The sequence below is a fragment of the Malaclemys terrapin genome, chromosome 4 (genome assembly GCF_027887155.1).
Source record: "Malaclemys terrapin pileata isolate rMalTer1 chromosome 4, rMalTer1.hap1, whole genome shotgun sequence".
NCBI lineage: Eukaryota > Metazoa > Chordata > Testudines > Emydidae > Malaclemys > Malaclemys terrapin.
In genome coordinates, this window is record NC_071508.1 from 67,709,823 (window position 1) to 67,729,356 (window position 19,534).

At 39.6% G+C, this 19,534-nt stretch overlaps 1 protein-coding gene across 1 annotated transcript in view; it reads right to left on the reverse strand.

The window, feature by feature from the left end:
• The window catches only part of SLC17A6 (solute carrier family 17 member 6), a 52,885-nt gene extending 34,352 nt beyond the window's left edge, over positions 1-18,533 (reverse strand). Inside the window, exons 1-3 of the mRNA XM_054028670.1 lie at positions 18,275-18,533; positions 15,155-15,407; positions 13,558-13,676 (exon numbers count right to left, since the gene is read on the reverse strand). Of these exons, the coding sequence (XP_053884645.1) occupies positions 13,558-13,676; positions 15,155-15,407; positions 18,275-18,360 (458 nt within the window). The 5' untranslated portion in view covers positions 18,361-18,533. The remainder of the gene's footprint in view (positions 1-13,557; positions 13,677-15,154; positions 15,408-18,274) is intronic.
• Positions 18,534-19,534: the final 1,001 nt, after the last annotated feature.

Here is a 19,534-nt window from a genome sequence, read left to right on the forward strand (position 1 = left end):
GAGAACGATTGGGTTTGCTGGGACAACCCACTGGCAGGGTATAGCCACCACTTTACACCAGCCCTTGCTTGGGAAGAGGATTTGTGACCCATATGGATTATGCATAGGAATACTGTGTCTGTGTAATCATGGACCCAACTGACCAACCACTTCTCCTCACTCAGCCCACATTACTCCCTCAACACTAGTCCATCCAGAACTCACACAGCCAAATTAGTGGGTGAATTTCACCCTAGGTAGAGATTCATAAGGGCTTAATCCTCCACAGAGAAGGTGCAGAGTATGTTTTCACTGCAGAGTAACATAACAGCCGTACTAGGTGAGACCAATGATCTATCTAGCCCAGTATCCTGTCTTCCAACAGTGGCCAGCGCCAGACACTTCAGAGGGTATGAACAGAAGAGGGCAATTTATCGACTGATCCATCCCCAGTCATCCAGTCGCAGCTTCTGGCAGTCAGAGGCTTAGGGACACCCAGAGCATGGGATTGCATCCCTGACCATCTTGGCTAATAGCGACTGTGGACTTATCCTCCTTGAACTTATCTAATTCTTTTTTGAGCGCACTTCTACTTCTGGTCTTCATAATGTTCCCAGGCAGCTCACGTTCTCAACACTCAAGTTAGTCCTTTCAAGTTACCCTAGCACAAGCAAGAGCAGCCAGACTGCAAAATAGCACTCAAGTTGCTGTGTCCACACTGGCACTGTACTCTCTCATGTGTGACACTAAGAATTCTGGACACACATCCCATTCTTCTTAGCACCACACTAAGATGAACTACTCTATTAATTCTATCCTAGTGAATTGTGGGAATTGTCTTTTCCGGGCACACGGGGAGAATTGTGGGAAGCATCAGAGGACTAGTGGTACTCATGTGGAATTAGCCTGTGTGCACTATACACAGTACTTGTGTCAACAGCTGAGGAATCATACTAACTCAGGCTTTAGTCTATACCCCCTCTTGGGCCAGCCAACTTGAGTTAAAAGCACCTCCACACATGATTTAAAAGGGTTTGTGTGTGTACAGGACTTAAACTAGGGAGAAGCCCCAAGTTATAAATTGAGTTAACTCTGCAGGGAAGACAAGTGATTTGAAATCTACACTGCTCATATGGTTCTGAGGACTAAATAGAGTGTTTAACACTAACTGTGCTGACATGAAGTCTTTGCTCACACTGGCACTGGGGTGCAACCACCTTGTTTTCTCTACTGCATGCTCTGCAATGGCTTGCAGGCTTAACGCCTGAGAATTTGCAAAGACCCTGAATGTCACATATTCTACAACAGTCTAGCAAAGCATTTAAGCACATGCTTAACTTGAAGTCATTGGGAATACTCACCTGCTTAAAGTTAAGCTCATACTTGTGTGCTTGGGGCCAAAGAGAGACACAGTAACAATGTCTACTGGGGAGTACTGTGTCCCATGGAATTCCAACTTGGGTGTTATATCTTCACAGCAACATGGGTACACAATCCAGCCTTAATTAGAACTAGACATGGTTTTCAGATTTAATCATAACTTCTATGTTTAATAGGGCTGTCAATTAATTTCAGTTAACTCACACAATTAACTAAAAAAAATCGCAATTAAAAATATTAATCACAATTAATCACACTGTTAAACAATAGAATACCAATTGAAATTTATGAAATATTTTGGGTGTTTTTCTTCATTTTCAAATACATTGATTTCAATTACAACACAGAATACAGAGTGTACAGTGCTCAATTTATATTATTTTTATTACAAATATTTGCACTGTAAAAATAATGAAAGAAATAGTATTTTTCAATTCACCTCATACAAGTACTGTAGTGCAATCTCTTTATCATGAAAGTGCGACTTACAAATGTAGGGGTTTTTTGTTACATAACTGCACTCAAACAAAACAATGTAAAACTTTAGAGCCTATAAGTCCACTCAGTCCTACTTCTTATTCAGCTAATCACTAAGAGGAACAAGTTTTTTTTTTTTAATTTACGGGAGGTAATGCTGTCCACGTCTTAATTACAATGTCACCTGAAAAAGAGAACAGTCATTTGCATGGCACTGTTGTAGCTGGTGTTACAAGATATTTACGTGCCAGGTGCGCTAATGATTCATATACCTCTTCATGCTTTGGCCATCGTTCCAGAGGACATGCGTCCATGCTGATGACGCTCATTAAAAAAATAATGCGTTAATTAAATTAGTGACTGAACTCATTGGGGGAGAATTGTATGTCTCCTGCTTTGTTTTACCTGCATTCTGCCATATATTTCATGTTATAGCAGTCTCGAATGATGACCCAGCACACGTTGTTTGCTTTAAGAACACTTTCACTGCAAATTTGACAAAGTGCAAAGAAGATACCTATGTGAAATTTCTAAAGATAGCTACACCACTCAACCCAAAATTTAAGAATCTGAAGTGTCTTCCAAAACCTGAGAAGGATGAGGTATGGAGCATGCTTTCAGAAGTCTTAAAAGAGCAACACTCTGATGCGGAAACTACAGAACCCAAACCATCAAAAAAGAAAATGAACCTTCTGCTGGTAGTATCTGACTCAGATGATGAAAATGAGCATGCGTCGGTCTGCACTGCTTTGGATCATTATCGAGCAGAACCCATCATCAGAATGGACGCATGTCCTGTGGAATAGTGGTTGAAGCATCAAGGAACATATGAATCTTTAGCGCATCTGGCATGTGAATATCTTGCAATGCTGATTACAACAGTGCCATGCAAATGCCTGTTCTCACTTTCAAGTGACATTGTAAACAAGAAGCAGGCAGCATTATCTTCTGAAAATGTAAACAAACTTATTTGTCTGAGCAATTGGCTGAACAAGGACTTGTAGGCTCTAAAGTTTTACATTGTTTTATTTTTGAATGCAGGTTTTTACTGTACATGATTCTACATTTGTAAGTTAAACTTTCATGATAAAGAGATTGCACTACAGTACTTGTATGAGGTGAATTGAAAAATACTATTTCTTTTATCATTTTTACAGTGCAAATATTTGTAATCAAAAATAAATATAAAGTGAGCACTGTACACTTTGTATTCTGTGTTGTAATTGAAACCAATATATTTGAAAATGTAGAAAATATCTAAAAACATTTAAATAAATGGTATTCTATTATTGTTTAACAGTGTGATTAATCGTGCGATTAATTTTTTATCACACTATTAATCGCGCGATTAATTTTTTAATCGTTTGACAGTCCTAATATTTAGACAAAATACCGTCCATCACTGTACATTGCTCACCATATGCAAACATTTTCATGGGTTATATGGCAATACAGGAGAGCAATACAGGAGAGCAACGTTCAGCATTGTCACTGATGTGTGTGATCTTGAGAATTTGGTCAATTAACTTGGTCCAAGAATTCTGAGTCACCTATTTGGAGATACTGTTTTAAATGCTTATATTCATTGCATTAAGAACACAACCCTTTTCAAGGTGAGGAGCAGATATGTCACCAAGCTGACATACTCCTGACCATGAAGAAAAACAGAACTTCTCAATAAGTTTAAGATTTATATCATTTAGTGTTTCACTTTCAATCCCATTTTATTTACCCTTCACTAGTATTGAGAGAGACTTCACATTTCCAGAGACTCTTCAAGATTGATCCAAAAGGTATAGTCTCCAAGTTGTCTTTAAAGTGTCTTAATATTTTCAGAACATGATGATGGCATTGCATTAGTCTGAAGGTATTTTAGGAAACATTTGATGCAAAGTTAAACACGTGTTTAATTACTGAAACAGGGATAGGAAGGCTCGTGTTCAAAGTTGAGCACATGCCTAATTACTTTGCTGAAATGGCCTCCGAATTCAAATGAAACAGAATAGGCCCAACGAAACTGGGATTGTTCCATGAATAGCAGAAAGGCTTACCAACCTAGCTGCTAAGCAAGACAAATACAAGAAGCTACCACCAAAATTAGAGGTGAACTCTTATCCCCAATGCCTATGTTTTGTCTGTGCTTGTCCATGGTGCTGTTGGCCTTAAGGCTGGTCCTGTTCATAATGCGGTGTATCTCAACGAGCTGTGCCAGAATAGCAATTTTGCTTGTCATCGAGAAAAGGTGATGAAACGGGCTATTTCCATTCATACGTCTACATGGGATGGGGGAGGTGTCTGTGTGCTGCTCATACTAAATCCTATTTTAAGCCTTTCGCGAAGCATTAATATGTAAAAGCGGATCCCTCACCATCTAATCCAATCTAATAAAGGCTTGGCTGCATTATTAATTTTGCCACACATCTGAGGCTCGCTTTTATCAAACAAAAAACCCCACCCAAATCCCTTGGTGAATCATTAAATTGTGAAAATGGCTTCATCATTCATGACAGAAAAATGGAAGGACCCAGAGCCATATGGCACAGGGAGCAGCACCACCAGCCACCCTCATAAGTGGTACTTAAAAGGCCCTGCAACACAGTGGGGTGACTGAGACTTCTTGGTGCTTTGTGCTGTGTCGGCTGCTGCTCTGGCTGGAAACAGAAGAGGCATGCACCTGTGTCTGGCAGCATAGCCCAGTTCAAGCTGCATGGTTTTGAAGTGAACATGAAAGGAGGGGTTGGCAGGAGTAGCCTCAGGGGTTATTTTAAAATCCAGTTACATTAGAAGGGAAGAAATTAGAACTTGCAGAACCAAACAGGAAATCAAACATTCCTACATATCCCAGTTACAGTATGACTCATTTATTGTTTGTTAAATATAACAATACTCTATGTTAAATATAAGAATACTTTGTTACTTCTACATACAAAATGAGTGTGGAATAATTTATCCTGCAAAAAAGTGAATAGAAAGTTATTAAACTGTAGTCACACTTTGAATTCAGAATATCTTAGTTTAGAAAGATTTGGCTTTAAATTATTATTATTATTAATTTACTAATTAGTTAGGGATCAGTGACAATAATAACAATTTCACTCTCACTCTAATGCCAGAGTTCAGATTAAAATATTTCCGACCTTTTGGGAAGAAATGCATTGATATATCTGTGTGGAATATAGCTCAATTTATTCATGCAAGTAATCTCAGTGGAATCAAAAGGATTACTTGCTATGAGTAAGGGTGATCAGAATTCAGTCCTTACTGCTTGGGTGAATTGGATTTTAAAAACTGAAATAAAAGGAAGAACTTGAAGTCACAGGTTGCTTTATATATTTCTATTTAAGTCATCATGAGAAAATACTATAGAATTTAATATAAATTAAATTAACAAAGGTTCTACAGAAATCCAGCAGCATTCTGTGAAATGAACTAAAAACATATTAGGCCACTTGCTTTAATGGAACTATACCCATTTACACCATCCAAGAATCTGACCCACGGGACTTAACAGAGAAAGAAAACCTTATGTCATTACCATAGAATTTCATAGGTTGTTTCTTTCCTTTTTTAAAATCATTATCGTCTCTTAGATTTTATACGATTTTTCATAAGGGAAAGTTCTAACATCTGAACACTCACCATTTAAAATGTTCATGACCCATTGTTTTAATCAACAGAAGCCTGCAACTCTTTTATGGTTTGATTTTCAAAAACCGAATTTTCATAAGCAATGACTGATAATTACTCATGCTGAATGGATGTGTGTGTGCTCATGACCAGTTGTGCATCTGACTGGCCGCCTGGATACTGAGCTCCGTATGTTCATGTACAAACACAAGTATTGCTTTCCTACATTAAGCATGAAATTGCACACATGGGACCAGCTCCTCAGCTAGTGTAAATTGGCATTGCTCCATTGACTTCAATGGGCCTACCCTGATTTACACTATCTAGCTGTCTATCAGTGGTGAAATCAATCAGTGGTGAAGTCAGAGGGAATTGTGGTATTAACTTTGATGGAGCCAGGATTTCACCCAGATTTTTAGCCTATCTTATAGGAATGTGGTCCCATTGTTTCCAATTAAAAATCCTATTTTAACTATCATAGATTATTAGAATTCTGCTTGGCAAATGCAGCAAAACAATATAAAAGTGATATTACAGTTCCACACGTTTTCACTTTGGTGTTTTAGCACAACCAGTACATGAAATCACACATTATTCTCAGACCTCTGTAGCATTCACGGAGGTGTGAGTGTGGAAGAAGGCTAAATTCAGAATTTCATTACTTTTCTAGTTTAAAGGTAAACTACAGTTAACCCTCAGCACCTCTTATGTAATAGAGATTTACATCTTTGACGGATGCACAAATAGCTAATCCTCACAGCACCCGCAATGTGTTCATCAGCATTGGTTCATTTACAGGCACTGGCTTGAATATGGAAGGCACAAGGAATTTCTCCTCTACTTGTATGGTCCTGTCACAATTATAGGAGTATCCTTTCCATTCACCTCCAGGGCTACTCAGTGCCCAAAAGGGGAGTGAGAGTGGCAAGGAGTCAGGCCCATGTGCCTTCCTCTGTGCTATCTTTTGGAGTGTGACCAGCACAACAAGGGAAATAGTTAACATCGGTTCACTCCCCTTGTGTGCCAGTGAGCTCTGGGAGGAGATCAGTCTCCCTGCATCAGAATTCCTCCTGCAGCTTCACATTAGGCAGTAGATTCCCACAATGCCGGGCCTGCCTAAATGGCACCATTGAACTGTCCTAAGTGAGTTGTTTCACACCATCGGTCAGTGTTAGCGCAGGATAAGAACTCAAGAGTTCTTTTTGTCCAGTCCTGTTCTCACCCCTTTAGACAATGTTGTCTCTACATGGTAAGAGACTGGTTGTGTAAAACCCTTTGTCATGACATTTATCACTTTGGACCCGATTCTGCATTACACTCCAGCCACTTTAATAAATGGAGATATACCTATCTCATAGAGCTGGAAGGGACCCCTGAAAGATCATCAAGTCCAGTCCCCTGCCTTCACTAGCAGGACCAAGTATTAATTTTGCCCCAGATCCCTAAGTGGCCCCCTCAAGGATTGAGCTCACAACCCTGGGGTTAGCAGGCCAATGCTGAGCTATCGCTCCCCAAAGCGCTTAAGTAATGCAAAGGGTCCAGATCCTTACTGCAACCCATCAGTGGAAAATCCCATGATGGGAGTAGGAACTCACCACTGGTATAAACCCAGTAGAGTTGACTCATGTGCCAACTGCTCCCCTAGTATAGGGAAGAGGACACATGGGAAGGGAATTGGTAGAGCTCCACTACACTTTCAGTCTTTCATTGATTTAAATTCCGATTGGAAATCTGCACTTGTGGCATAAGGTAATGCAGTCCCTAGGCTGCTCTAACAAATGATGGGTCTGGATTGGCACAGAATAAGGGATTGTAACTGGTTCCCCAATACCCTTCTCCTGTATCAAGCAGAGGTCAGACTCAAGGAACAATTTAGCCCTCTGACTTAAGAACAACCATTCATGGGTTAAGATTTGCAGGGCTGGGCCCTAATATCCTATGATGTATTTTAATCAATTGATATATTAGTGAAACAAACTGCATCAGCTTCTCTGGACTATGGTGTAAGGGTAATACTTAGAAAATATTCAGTATAATGTCATTGCTATGCTACAAATGGACAGAGAAATTAATTATTGAAAAATAATTTCTGCATTTTTTACCAAAATATCCGACCCTCCACATGGTTATAAAATACCTAACCATCTTGGTCATCAATTTTATATAAGACATTTTTGAATTATAAGATCTCAAGAGCTCCCAAACCACAAATCATATTTATTTATATATTATTTAACAAAGCTTCAATCAGTGTAAAGTGCATTTGCTTTAAAAATCTCTGTTGGTCTGAGCTGAACCATGATTATTTAGAATTAGGCCATAAAAACTCTGAGGGTTAGGATTAGAGAACAGTCAGCATTTCATGGAGTGCTATTCACTCAGACACTGTGAAATGCTGTCAGTCCCTAATGTTAGGCACTCTTGTGGGGAGCCACTATAATACTGGCATTCAAACCTTTAAAACCCCAGATACGATTTTCAGGGCTTTCAATTGGCAGTAGCTTGCATTGTGAATTATGACTCAGTTGATTTAGCAATGCAGAAAATTGATACCAAAATTCTGCAGTGGAATTTTCCTGGTTTCACTGATAATATTCAAAGGAATTTTTAAAAAATACAAATATAATTGTGTGCTCATTTCCTTCCCTCCTTCCTTGGGATCCATTTTGCTGTATGTTATCCTGAGGAAATCCAGAGTGAATCCAGTAAAACCAATAATAATTAATACTCATCATTTCTAGACCTTTGGGCAAGTAGTATGAGCCTGGCCCTGCTTGTCTTGCATGAGAGAATCAACAGGCATGGTATTGTAACTGATCTATAGTATATTTGTGCATGTGCATTTTTCTGGGATAATTCTTGGAATCCACCTCTCCTCCTTTGCCATAGTCACCTCAAGGGCCCTGCATCATGACAACATTTTCTCCATCTAAGGATCTCTCTCTCTCTCTACAAATCCCATTAATTCCATTCCCAGTGTAAATTAGCCTTGGGAGGAAAGTAGTGTTGTTCAATAAGAGGCAAGATACCCCTCCAGAAGTGAGCCCACTAGTTCTACAACATTCCCAGAGCTTGAGGGTCTGGGGAGAAAGAAATTGTTAGTCCTGATTCCTATGTGGCAGAGCACTGCCACTAAACTACCAGAATGGTCCCATGTACTCCATGCTATTAATATCTTAATGTTTAATCAATGGAAAGATTATCTTCACTTGGAGGGAATGTGAGGCCTTGGGACTTTGTGCAACCCTAGGTTCCTGTTCTCTGCTCTCATTCTTTGCAGGGTGATGTCACATCAACATCCTCCAATGGCAGAACCTCCTCTGGGAGGAGAGATGACTCTTGCATTCTAGCCAAAGGGATCTCTGTTCCATTTTTAGCTACTACACAGGGAGATGCAACGTTTGAAACTCTTTGTTAAAAATGAGCTTTGGGCTCTTAGGGCCTGGTCCTGATTATGTAAAGTGCTGATTACGTCCTGTGAGTCACTAAGTACATTGAAGTCAATGGGAGTTGAGGGTGTTCAGCACAACAGAGGATCAGGCCTTTATGATACAATCCCCAGCTCCCGTTGATATCCAACACAGTTGAGGATGCTCAGGGGATAACCAGCACTTAGAAGCACATTAGAAAGCCCTTCAACAATGTAAATGGGGGGAGGGATAGCACAGTGGTTTGAGGATTGGCCCCCTAAACCAAGGGTTGGGAGCTCCATTCTTGAGAGGGCCACTTAGGGATCTGGGGCAAAATCAGTACTTGGTCCTGCTAGTGAAGGCAGGGGGCTGCACTCAATGACCTTTCAGTTCTAGGAGATAGGATATCTCCATTAATTTAAATCAGAATGAAATATACAATGCCAAACCCACCTCCTGCTATTCATGCAAATAGGCCCATTGATTTCAAAACTGAAAATGTTATTGGAGTCAATCAAGGACAATTCAAAAATATATTTCTGAATTGTCCAAGACCATTATTTTCTTTTCCACCATTGTCAGTCTTGTAAATGTATTTATCTTTGAACTAAAACATCAATCTAATTATAGGGATAGAAGGATTTCTTATTTAAAAACAGACACTTCTTGAAGGAAAAAAAAATCTCACTGTTGCAATGTGAAATTAACCATGACCCAAACTATCATGCAAAAATAATTAGATAAACAGACCCTAGAAATCTCTATTCAGTCCTCCTTGTCATCGGACTCGAAATGTGAACCTGAAGAACTCACTGCGAATGATATGCACGGTAATAGATGTGAGAGTGAGGCTGCAAATAAATTAGAAAGTGAGCCAATGCGCAGCAACTGTCTTGATTTCTGCAATTAGCAAAGAAATCCATGATCCCAGTAAAAAGCTCTCATTGATTGACCAGATGAAAAATAAATAGCAGCAAGGGCTTGGCTCACCATTCATGATTCTTGCTTGGCAGGAAGTAGTAAACACTTTAAAACTGGGCAAGATCAAGATGATGGTTGGGGGGACAGCTTTAAAGGCCTAGCTAATGTGTTTCAGTTCAACAAAATAAAAATATTCTTCTATTTAAATTGAGAATTACTGGACTGTAGGAAGGATTTCATGATGTGAACATGAATGTGTTTTAACTGGAGTTTGATTTTTTTCCATATTTTAATAAATTAATGACATTTTAGAGATATGTCCAAATCCTTGTAATTAAAGCTACAACTGGGCTGTTGGACTGAATCTTAATGTTAAACAAGCAAGCTCCTGCTTACTCAGCAGCACCCTGCCAATAACAAATTAAGTGCCTGGTGAATCCCGCCCCCATTTCCCTTGGCATTCCTGGAAGCTAGGAGTCACTCTTACTCTCACTCCATTCCCATCAACCTGATCACTGTCTCCCTCTCTCCCTGACAGTGAGTCATCTTTTTCTCTTTAGCTCATGACTGAGCCTGTAATACCCTCGGTGGAAGATGTTGAGTTCTGTTGTATTGCAAAGTATGAAGAGCACACCTGAAATTTGTTTCCTAGCCTCAGAGCCACTAGCAATTTCTGAGCTGCTCCACACACAAGCAAAAACCAATGTTTCCAAGACATATAATGAGGTTCATAATAAAAATTAAATTAAAGTAAATTAATGGAGATATCCCATCTCCTAGAACTGGAAAGGACCTTGAAAGGTCATTGAGTGCAGCCCCCTGCTTTCACTAGCAGGACCAAGTACTGATTTTGCCCCAGATCCCTAAGTGGCCTCCTCAAGGATTAAACTCACAACCCTGGGTTTAGCAGGCTAATGCTCAAACCACTGAGCTATCCCTTCCCCCAAATAAAAATAAATCAATGTATCATCCATTTAGATGTGATGTTTCACTTCTAAATGGATATTCTGCTGGTTCAAACTAGTGTACTTCAACTGACATGTACAGCTACACTGAAGTTACTGGAGGAGCTGCAGATCACCTTGAAGTTAATGGAGCGATGTTAATCTACACCCACTGAATATCTGGCGCAGGGAATTTGTTCATGTGTGTGCATTATTGGAGGGTGTGGTACAAACTAAGAAAGCATAGGGTCCAATTTACTAGTCCATACTCTGCAAAATTCCCATTGGACCTCATTGGCCAAAGTCATCACTGATGAAAATGGTGGAGATAAGTCACACATCAGGTATAATATGGTCAGAAATAGGGTGTAGGTAACTTACACTGATAAATTCAGCCCTCACCTAAGTAGCCACATCTCACTTTGACTTCATTTAGGCCTTAGGATTGTTGGGACTGGTATGCATATAAAAGAGCTAGATGCTCAGACCTCGCTGAGTAGCACTTTTCTTCCTCCAGTACCCCATTCATTTCGATGGAGTACTTGGGTGGCAGCACCTAGCCCTAAAGTTTGGGAACTTGCTTTATCTGTAAATTTTCTGCTGCTGCACCTCACTTCTGTCCCTTAACATTTATATTAATGTTTCCCACAAATTGAATGTAAAATCTGTGCAAGTTCTATTACTTTGCCATTCACAACTATTTGCAAATGTTTTATAAGGCTGGATGTGTAATTTACACCACCATTTACATCACTGGTGAATTTGTCTCTAAGACTTCCCTGGCTATTACAACTAGTGACCTTGATCCTGCTCTCTGCTATGCTAGTGTAGATGCAGACTACCTTCATCACTGAAGTGACTAGAATCACTCTGGATTTACACCAGTGTAATGGAGAGCAGATTTTGGTTCAAACAGTCCAGGCTACATATTCCACTACAGATTTTTTTCTGGTGACTTCCAGGGCTTTTCCACCTACTTGATCCAATTCTGATTGAAGTTCTACTTTTATAATGGTATTGAGTCAAATTACATGGATGGAATTACACTGGAATAATCAAGAATGGAATTTGTCTTTCTGGTTCAGACCCTACAGTCTTTGTTAAGGCAAAACTCCTATTGAAGTAAATGAGTAATGGACTGAATGAAGATTGCAGGATTTGGTACAGAAAGGAAGCCAAAAGTGCTGTATTTGAATGGACAGAGGCCTTTTAGGGGATGATCTCTTGTGATTTTTTTAAATCACCTTTTATATTTCTGATCTATTATTGGAAAGATGGGGAAAGGCACATTTTAACTAAAAGATAAAAAAATAAGGGGTTACTATATATGTTAACACTGTGCTTTTGTTTTATTTCCAAAATCATGGACCAAAACTTCTGCTGGTGTAAACGGGCATCAATAGAGCTACACCAATTTATACAGCTAAGGATCTCACCATTCATTGATTTATTTTTTTTAATGGAGCTCTGTGCTCTCAAGAGAACTGGAGGCTTGGCAAGTATATTTGTGTCCTTATTTAAAAAAAAAACATAGCCTGGTGAGAGAACTTCATTGTATAAGGCTGTCTAACGCTCCTACTCCTACCTTTCATGTTACACACTCTTGTGATGAGCTAAACTGAACCTTCCCTTTTAATATCCATTTGTACCTAGTCCATTACTGCTCAAGAAGAGTGGCACTAGGACCTTTCCTACCTCTCCAAATGGCGAGTCTGTGGCATTAAGGATGGATATGAATGCCTCGTGTGTCTTGAATACTCAGTGGATCTAATTAACAGGTGGAATCACACCCTGGGTGCTTGAAATATTGCCAGACACCATAGAAACGAATCTTTAAGACCCTGCACCATCTGCACTTCCTTTTCATTGTGCAAAGCTCATTGAAACATGTTTTTCTTCCATTTTATTCAGAGTGGACTATATTCAGTTCAGTGTCAATTAATAACTACTGATATCTGCTATTTTCCCCCTTTCTTTTTAAAAAAGACCATGTCTAAATAAATAAAGGGATTTCAGTGTCTTTCAACTTTGAAAATTTCTATCGTGATAATCTTAGTGAAAAGGGGACTGGATAAAGTAAAAAATAATCATAGCATCTCTATTTTAATATACATTTTAAAGGACAAGAAACAAACAGGAAATCCACATAAAATCAGAAAATAATTAAAATGGTAATAAAATACAATTCCGGTATTCATTTTCATTTATTTCAAATGTTTGTTTCTTGTCCTTTAAAATTATTGTATTATTATTTCTATGACTACAGAGAACACAGACGTATTTTTCAATACCCCCATGCTTTTCAGAAATATGCCATTGAAGAGATGCGTCTATGTGACTCGAGTTGAATAATAATTCCTTGCTATATAACTATTGCCTCAATGTGCTGCAGTGCCAGCTATAAATGCTGGCTTGCAGAGGCAAATTGTTACGTTGGGGTTCATGTTTGCTTTGCACGACACCGCTGATACAGCGAAGCAGAGCCCAACATATTTTGTCTCGTCTACACCATCCATAAAGGCTCATCTTACAGTGAGTGGAGTTTTACCGAAGGAAAGTGCCCGTCCGCTATTGCCCCTCTAACAGCCTTGAAAAGAGGAAAGCTGGCTTTATACTGAATTCAACAGCTGACAATTGTAGGGAGCCATCAGCGGAATAGCACTAACGAACCAGACACCCTGCTCCGTCTGCTTTCCGCAAAATGTGCCTGCATTTATACCGGCTGTTTTAACAGTCAAAATCTAAACATAGCAACCCGATGTATAGTATACATGTTTATGTTTATATACATTTATATATTTATATTAGATCGTCATTACCTGTTAGCTGCTAGTCTGGATGCTATATATCCCCCTGGGATTTGAGTGACTATATATCCCCAGAAAAAAGAGCCATGGATCATGCCAACTGTTTCAGGGTCCCAATTAAACTTCGCTTTCTTCCAGTGCAAAAAGCAAGGAGAAAGGGGAGAAAGAAAATAGGAAGGATGTAAGCAGGCCAAAAGAAAGCATTTTATTAATAATAGTTTAACACTAGGCAATCTTTGCGGAATTTCGATTAATGTTGAAAATGCCCATTTACTAGACGGTACGATTTAGAAATGGGGCAAGGTGCTCACCTCCAAAATAATAATCGATTTACTTTACAATTGGTCTTTAGAACAAATATGCTAGAATACCTACAGAAATCTGGCATTAGTACTGGAGGAGAGAGGAGGGACATGATTTATATCTCGTGATCGCTATTAACCCTAAAAATATGTGAATCTTGGAACTAAAGATGTCCTTGAATCCCCTAGAGAAAGGGGTGGCAACAAGTATATTTTTTTCTGTCCGATCCAGTCTAGCGAAGGTTGGGGTCGGGAGGGAGGAGGAAAGGGCCTCTCTCTCTCTCTCTCTCTCTCTCCACACAAACACACTCAGACTCACACTCACTCTCACTCTGACACACACACAGCCAGTTGTCATACATCTCTCTCTACAAAGAGAGAGAGAGAGAGAGATAGTTGCATACATCGCAGGTAAGCTCACAAACATGGGAATGAGGAAAATGTTTCAGGGTATTTTTTTGGGGGGGGGGGGAGGGAATTATTTGTCTCATTGTAAGTGAATCACCTGCATTTGCAATGAAACCCATCGAATATATATATAGTATGGACTCAGGGGAATCGAAAACGGCCATATCAGTCTATCTAGCTGTCTGTTTATCCCTCTGTGTGTGTACACATGTGTATGTGTATATACACATATATACATTATATACGATATATAAATGTATACATTTATGTATCATATATATTCTTGTCTTTGTGTACATATACTATATACATATAGTTAAGCACCTTATAAATTACATATGCTTTCTCATTGGGCCATAGATTGCTTTTATAGCGTTGTATTTTGTTAACCAAAACTCATTCATCCTGATATTTCCAAACGTTCCGCAACAGACCACTCCATTTCCTTTAGAAAATTGGGCAGCCACTTTGGAGTCGTTTATTCATGGTCATGTTCTCTGTTACGTGCATTTAATTTACGAAAATGATTGCGATCTCCAAAGCTGGGTAAAAAAGCAAAATATCTGCACTCAAACTTGTGCCATGGAATGACCTCTTGGTCTGGGAAAGAAAGAAAACAAAATAGGCATAATCGATCTTTTATTCTCCCCCCCTCCCCCCAACATTCTTTGGATCATTGTCCTTTCTGTTATAAATAAAATATGACAGTTCAGTTTAGGATTCTCCTACCCAGAAACTAGCAGATTATAGGAGAAGGAGGAAACCGTCTAGATTTTATTAGAATGATTGGAAATATCATAAAAAGCTAAAGGGCCCTTATTTATTCTATTCATTCTTTATTATTACTCTATCCTGAGGGCATTATTCGTGTTGCGGGATTAAAGGGGAGTGATTCCCACCTCTTTAATAATTTTTCCTCCTCGGTGTATGGTGCTGTTATTGACCATATCCACGATGGCTACTCCCAAATTACAACGGATTCCAAAAGAGATGCAGAATCCCAGTCCACTCATGATGGCAATGATGTACCTCCGGGGGAGCCCAAAGCAGGTACAATCGAACATTGGGGCTTTCTTAACGGGCGCTTCCAGGGGTTTCCCATCTTCTGTCAGTTCGATGATGTCTCCAGGCTTCTGTTTCTTCTCTAGGACTCTGTCCAACATAAGGGGGAAAGACAAGCAAGAGACTTGAAGCCAACTCTCCCGAACAGGTCACTTGAATGTCAAAGTCACTATGACTAAAAAATCACCTCCAGTTGTTCTTTAGCAAGACCTGTGGGCTTCATAATTATTCATTTCCCCCAAAAACAGGGAGGAGCAGCAGATGAGAACTCTTCATCTATCATTAAAGATCTCTGGTTAAATATGTAGGGTGCATTAAGAAGAATCAGCTGCAACCACTGCAGAGGCGCCATGTTGTCTAATTCAAAGGGCATTGTTGGGAGATGAAAAATTATCTTGGAGGTTTAACTCTATTGCTATTACATTATAAACACGAGAGGAATTAGTTCTACAGTGCATGCTGCTTGTGGATGTGGGAGAGAAAGAAATGCTGTAAAGATGAGCAATTATTTCTATTTATTCCACATCTGCAAAATGGCTGTCATAGACATTTGAACGAAACATGCTAGTGTTTGAGAACTACCCATCTGCAGATGACTCAATACCCTTGCATTATTAATAACTTGAATTTGTAAAGATTACATTCAATAATCTGCACGGTGATCATTAACTAGACTTAGTCTAGGTCTGTTTTATAAATTGCTCTCTCAGTGTCCACATTTACCGAAATATTAAATCGAAGCTCCCAGGGTTTTAAGTGTAAACGTATAAAGGAAAATTCATAATTCATATTTACACATTTTGATTATAATATAATGAATCAAGGCAGACATTTGCACCCAGATAGTATGCTTCAAAACATGTACATGCATTTTATTTTTATAGGGGAGAAAAATCTTAATATGACTTTTTGAGGAAAAAATGTGCTGGGTTTATCGCTAAAATATTCCTCACACTGCTGATTCTTAGTAAGATGCAAAAGAGGCAGATTAACTACTCAGAAGTGCAGCCCCTGCAGAACAGGGTATTTGAAAACTGCATCCAAACATTCCATTTTGCTAGAACGCTCCAAGCCTGCCAATCCTTGCTCACGTGAACAATTCTCCGCAGGTGAGTAATTCAACCGAGGTCAATTCCCCTGAGTAAAGTGTGAGTAACGATTGGCAGGATCAGACCAAACACATTATTCATATTATGTATAACGAAAGTATGGGCAATGCCCTGCAACACCTACTCAGTTGAATTTACTCTTATTATTCACTGGGGTAAGGCTTACTCGCCTGAGTCAGGGTTGTAAGATCCCCATCCTTTAAAAATGTAGTTAAAATAGAACAATATATTTTATAGTTAAAACTGGTTCATTCAAATGATAAAATCTGAGCACCAGCTTTCGCATAGAATTGATTTGGTCTCCCCTGAAATGAAGCAAAGATCCTGGGACATAATGAACTGATTATTTCCACTTTCAAATTACGGATAGAAAAGTATACGTTGATTCTTAAAAGAATGTGGCTAGTCTTGATAGAATATTTGTTAAGTCCTCGGAAGTTCAAAGAGTGTCTTATTTAGATAATTCTTTAAAAACCTGTTTGAGATATGACATGGAAGGCATTGTGAGATGCAAGTGTGTTTTCATATCTCTCGAAGAATATTTAGTGCTGAACTCGATTATTGTAGTTATATTCGTAGAGAAGAAATGTACATTTTCCATAATATTCGAGAATATAACAATATATTCTGTTTTTCAGATATTTTACATATTTTCAGTCAGTTTAAAACGATTGAATTTATGTAGGCTGGTGGTAAAATAACCATGTCTTTCTAGACTCTAACTGTTCTAGTTTCTATTAAAATAGAAAGCATTTTACCTTGATAATTTAGCTCATATTGCCTTTCCTCTCAAAATTGCATAGGAAGTTGTAAATGGTGTAACATTATTGTTGGAATAATATTGTGCCTGTGTACAATACTGCCGCATAGGTGGAGAAAAACAACATCCACTGTAGGTATTAAGACATTTTGCTTTATTCGGAAAATTCTAATAACGTTGGAGAGAGTGGGGTACTTTGTTTTAAAGGAAAATGTCCGAAAATATATTCTCCCGATTTTTATTTTATAATTTTCTCGTAAAAATCATATTTTGGGGGGTCATCAAAGTCGTCAGATTTCACAGGGCCATTTATGATGGAATGGTGTGTTCAAATCGAGGAATGGTGTGTTCAAATTTCGTGTCAATGCACTTCAGGTGTGTGGTTGCATGCATCTATATACACACCTGAAGACGATGGAAATACACGCACCCCTCTATTGCTGGATTCACTTTATGATTTCATCCATTGCGGTTGTGCATCTTCTACAAAAGAAATTGACCCTTTTCTATGCAGACGGATAAATAATTGACGGTATTTCTCTCAATATGTTTGTCCTAGCTTCAAAGAGAGAAATCGTTCGGTTATCAATTATTTATGCTTTTCCGTGTTTTTCTTCATCTGACGGGCGATTACACAAGGGAATCGGTTAATCGAAATCAGGAATGATTTTATAGTTTAATTTTTTTTAAAAAAATGCTCTCTCAGGAAAGTGAAAAGGATCCTACGGGTGCCCTGCATTGAAATTAAATAAAAATACTGTATAGGAGTACTGCTCTCTGTTGATTCTAGTTCTAAAATGAGATCAAATTTCTGGGGTAGAAAGATGGGGGAAATCTCTTAGGCCATATTTAAAAACATCCTCCGCAAGCCAACTATACAAGTTATTTCGGTGCCATAGTGTAATGGTATAGCGTTGGTTTGTAGGAGCCAGATGATATCAAGAAAACCTATAAATAGCTATCAGTCTATCCGCAACCAAACTTACACAAATAGCTTATATTCGAACTGATCCAGCAATTTTAGGCTAAGAAAAGCCTCCCATTCTTTCTAATAAGAAATCCAGCCCCCCGAATGAGATCTTTCTTACCTGTAGAGTTGACCGAGCGATTTCCCAGCAAAATTCTTCATTCCCTCCTTGCCGGGGGTCAAAATCCTTTGTTTTACCGACTCCATGCCTGCAGAGGTTTTCACTGGGCTCCACTCTGTGCTGAACAGAGCACTGCTATGAACAGCTATGATCGCTCATATTGGTTTAATCTCTAACTTTTTCACCCATTAAATGGCTATTGGTGCGTCTCCAGATAAAGGGAGCGTGAGTGAGTGTGTGTGTGTGTGTGTGTGAGAGAGAGAGAGACAGAGCGCGTTACATGCAACCCACGGATTTCCTAACAGAACAGAGTTGGGAGCCACAATTAGAAAGTCTTTTCGGAAGTGCAGGAGTCATTGGCAGAAGGTGGAGGCAGTGCCATGGCTGATTTGGGAGGGGGAATGACCCTACTTCCTAGGAGAAGATGGTCCAGTGTTTAAAATAAATCCTGGTTTTCCGCTGAACGTTTCCCTAACCCCTACGGGTTGAGAGGTGGGGGCGGGGGTCATCTAGTTTATCACTCCAAAGAAGTCAAAAGTTCCCAATGCCCAGCACGTGCCAGCCTGAGCGAACCTGATGGCTAAGTTCCAAGCTCTCGGACAATAGCAGCCCTAGCACTTCATTACTTCACTAGCACTTCAGCCCTAGCCACTTGCTCCCAGGGCAGCGCGCACAGAGCAACGATCTAGAGTAGACTGGGAGTTCGCGCGCCGGGGGTTGGTGATTCTAATCTGCCCAGCGCCTTTTATCGCTCCAGCGTGTGCCAGAGTGATTTCAGCACCACAGACAGCGCCCTTGGCTCTCGGGTTGCTCCCGAGTGTTCTCAGCACCAGGGAGAGCGCAATCGAGAGCTTCTCGGGCTGCCAACTTCCTAGGGGAACTGGGCGGATTCATTGCGGGGGGCTTGAAGACTGGATGCTACGGAAACCGAAGAGGAGCCGTGTCATCGTCCCCTTCCAGGTTTTCCAGAGGATGATGCAGCTAAAAGGGAAACTGGAGTTTATGAGACGCTAACAATTTACTTTTGGACTCTCGCGTCGCCCCCCCCCCCCCGCCTTTTCTGACGCATAGCCCGACCCTGTTGTTCAGAGCAAGGACTACAGAGCACGTTTACGAGGGAGTTTGCTGCATGCAGAGGCTATTGTACTTAATTCAATTGTGTTGTTAATGTAAATAAAGGACGTGATCATCTCGCTAAAGATAGTCATTCAGAGCTCCTGGAAAAACAGGGCACCAATGGCAAAATACCTCGGAATATTA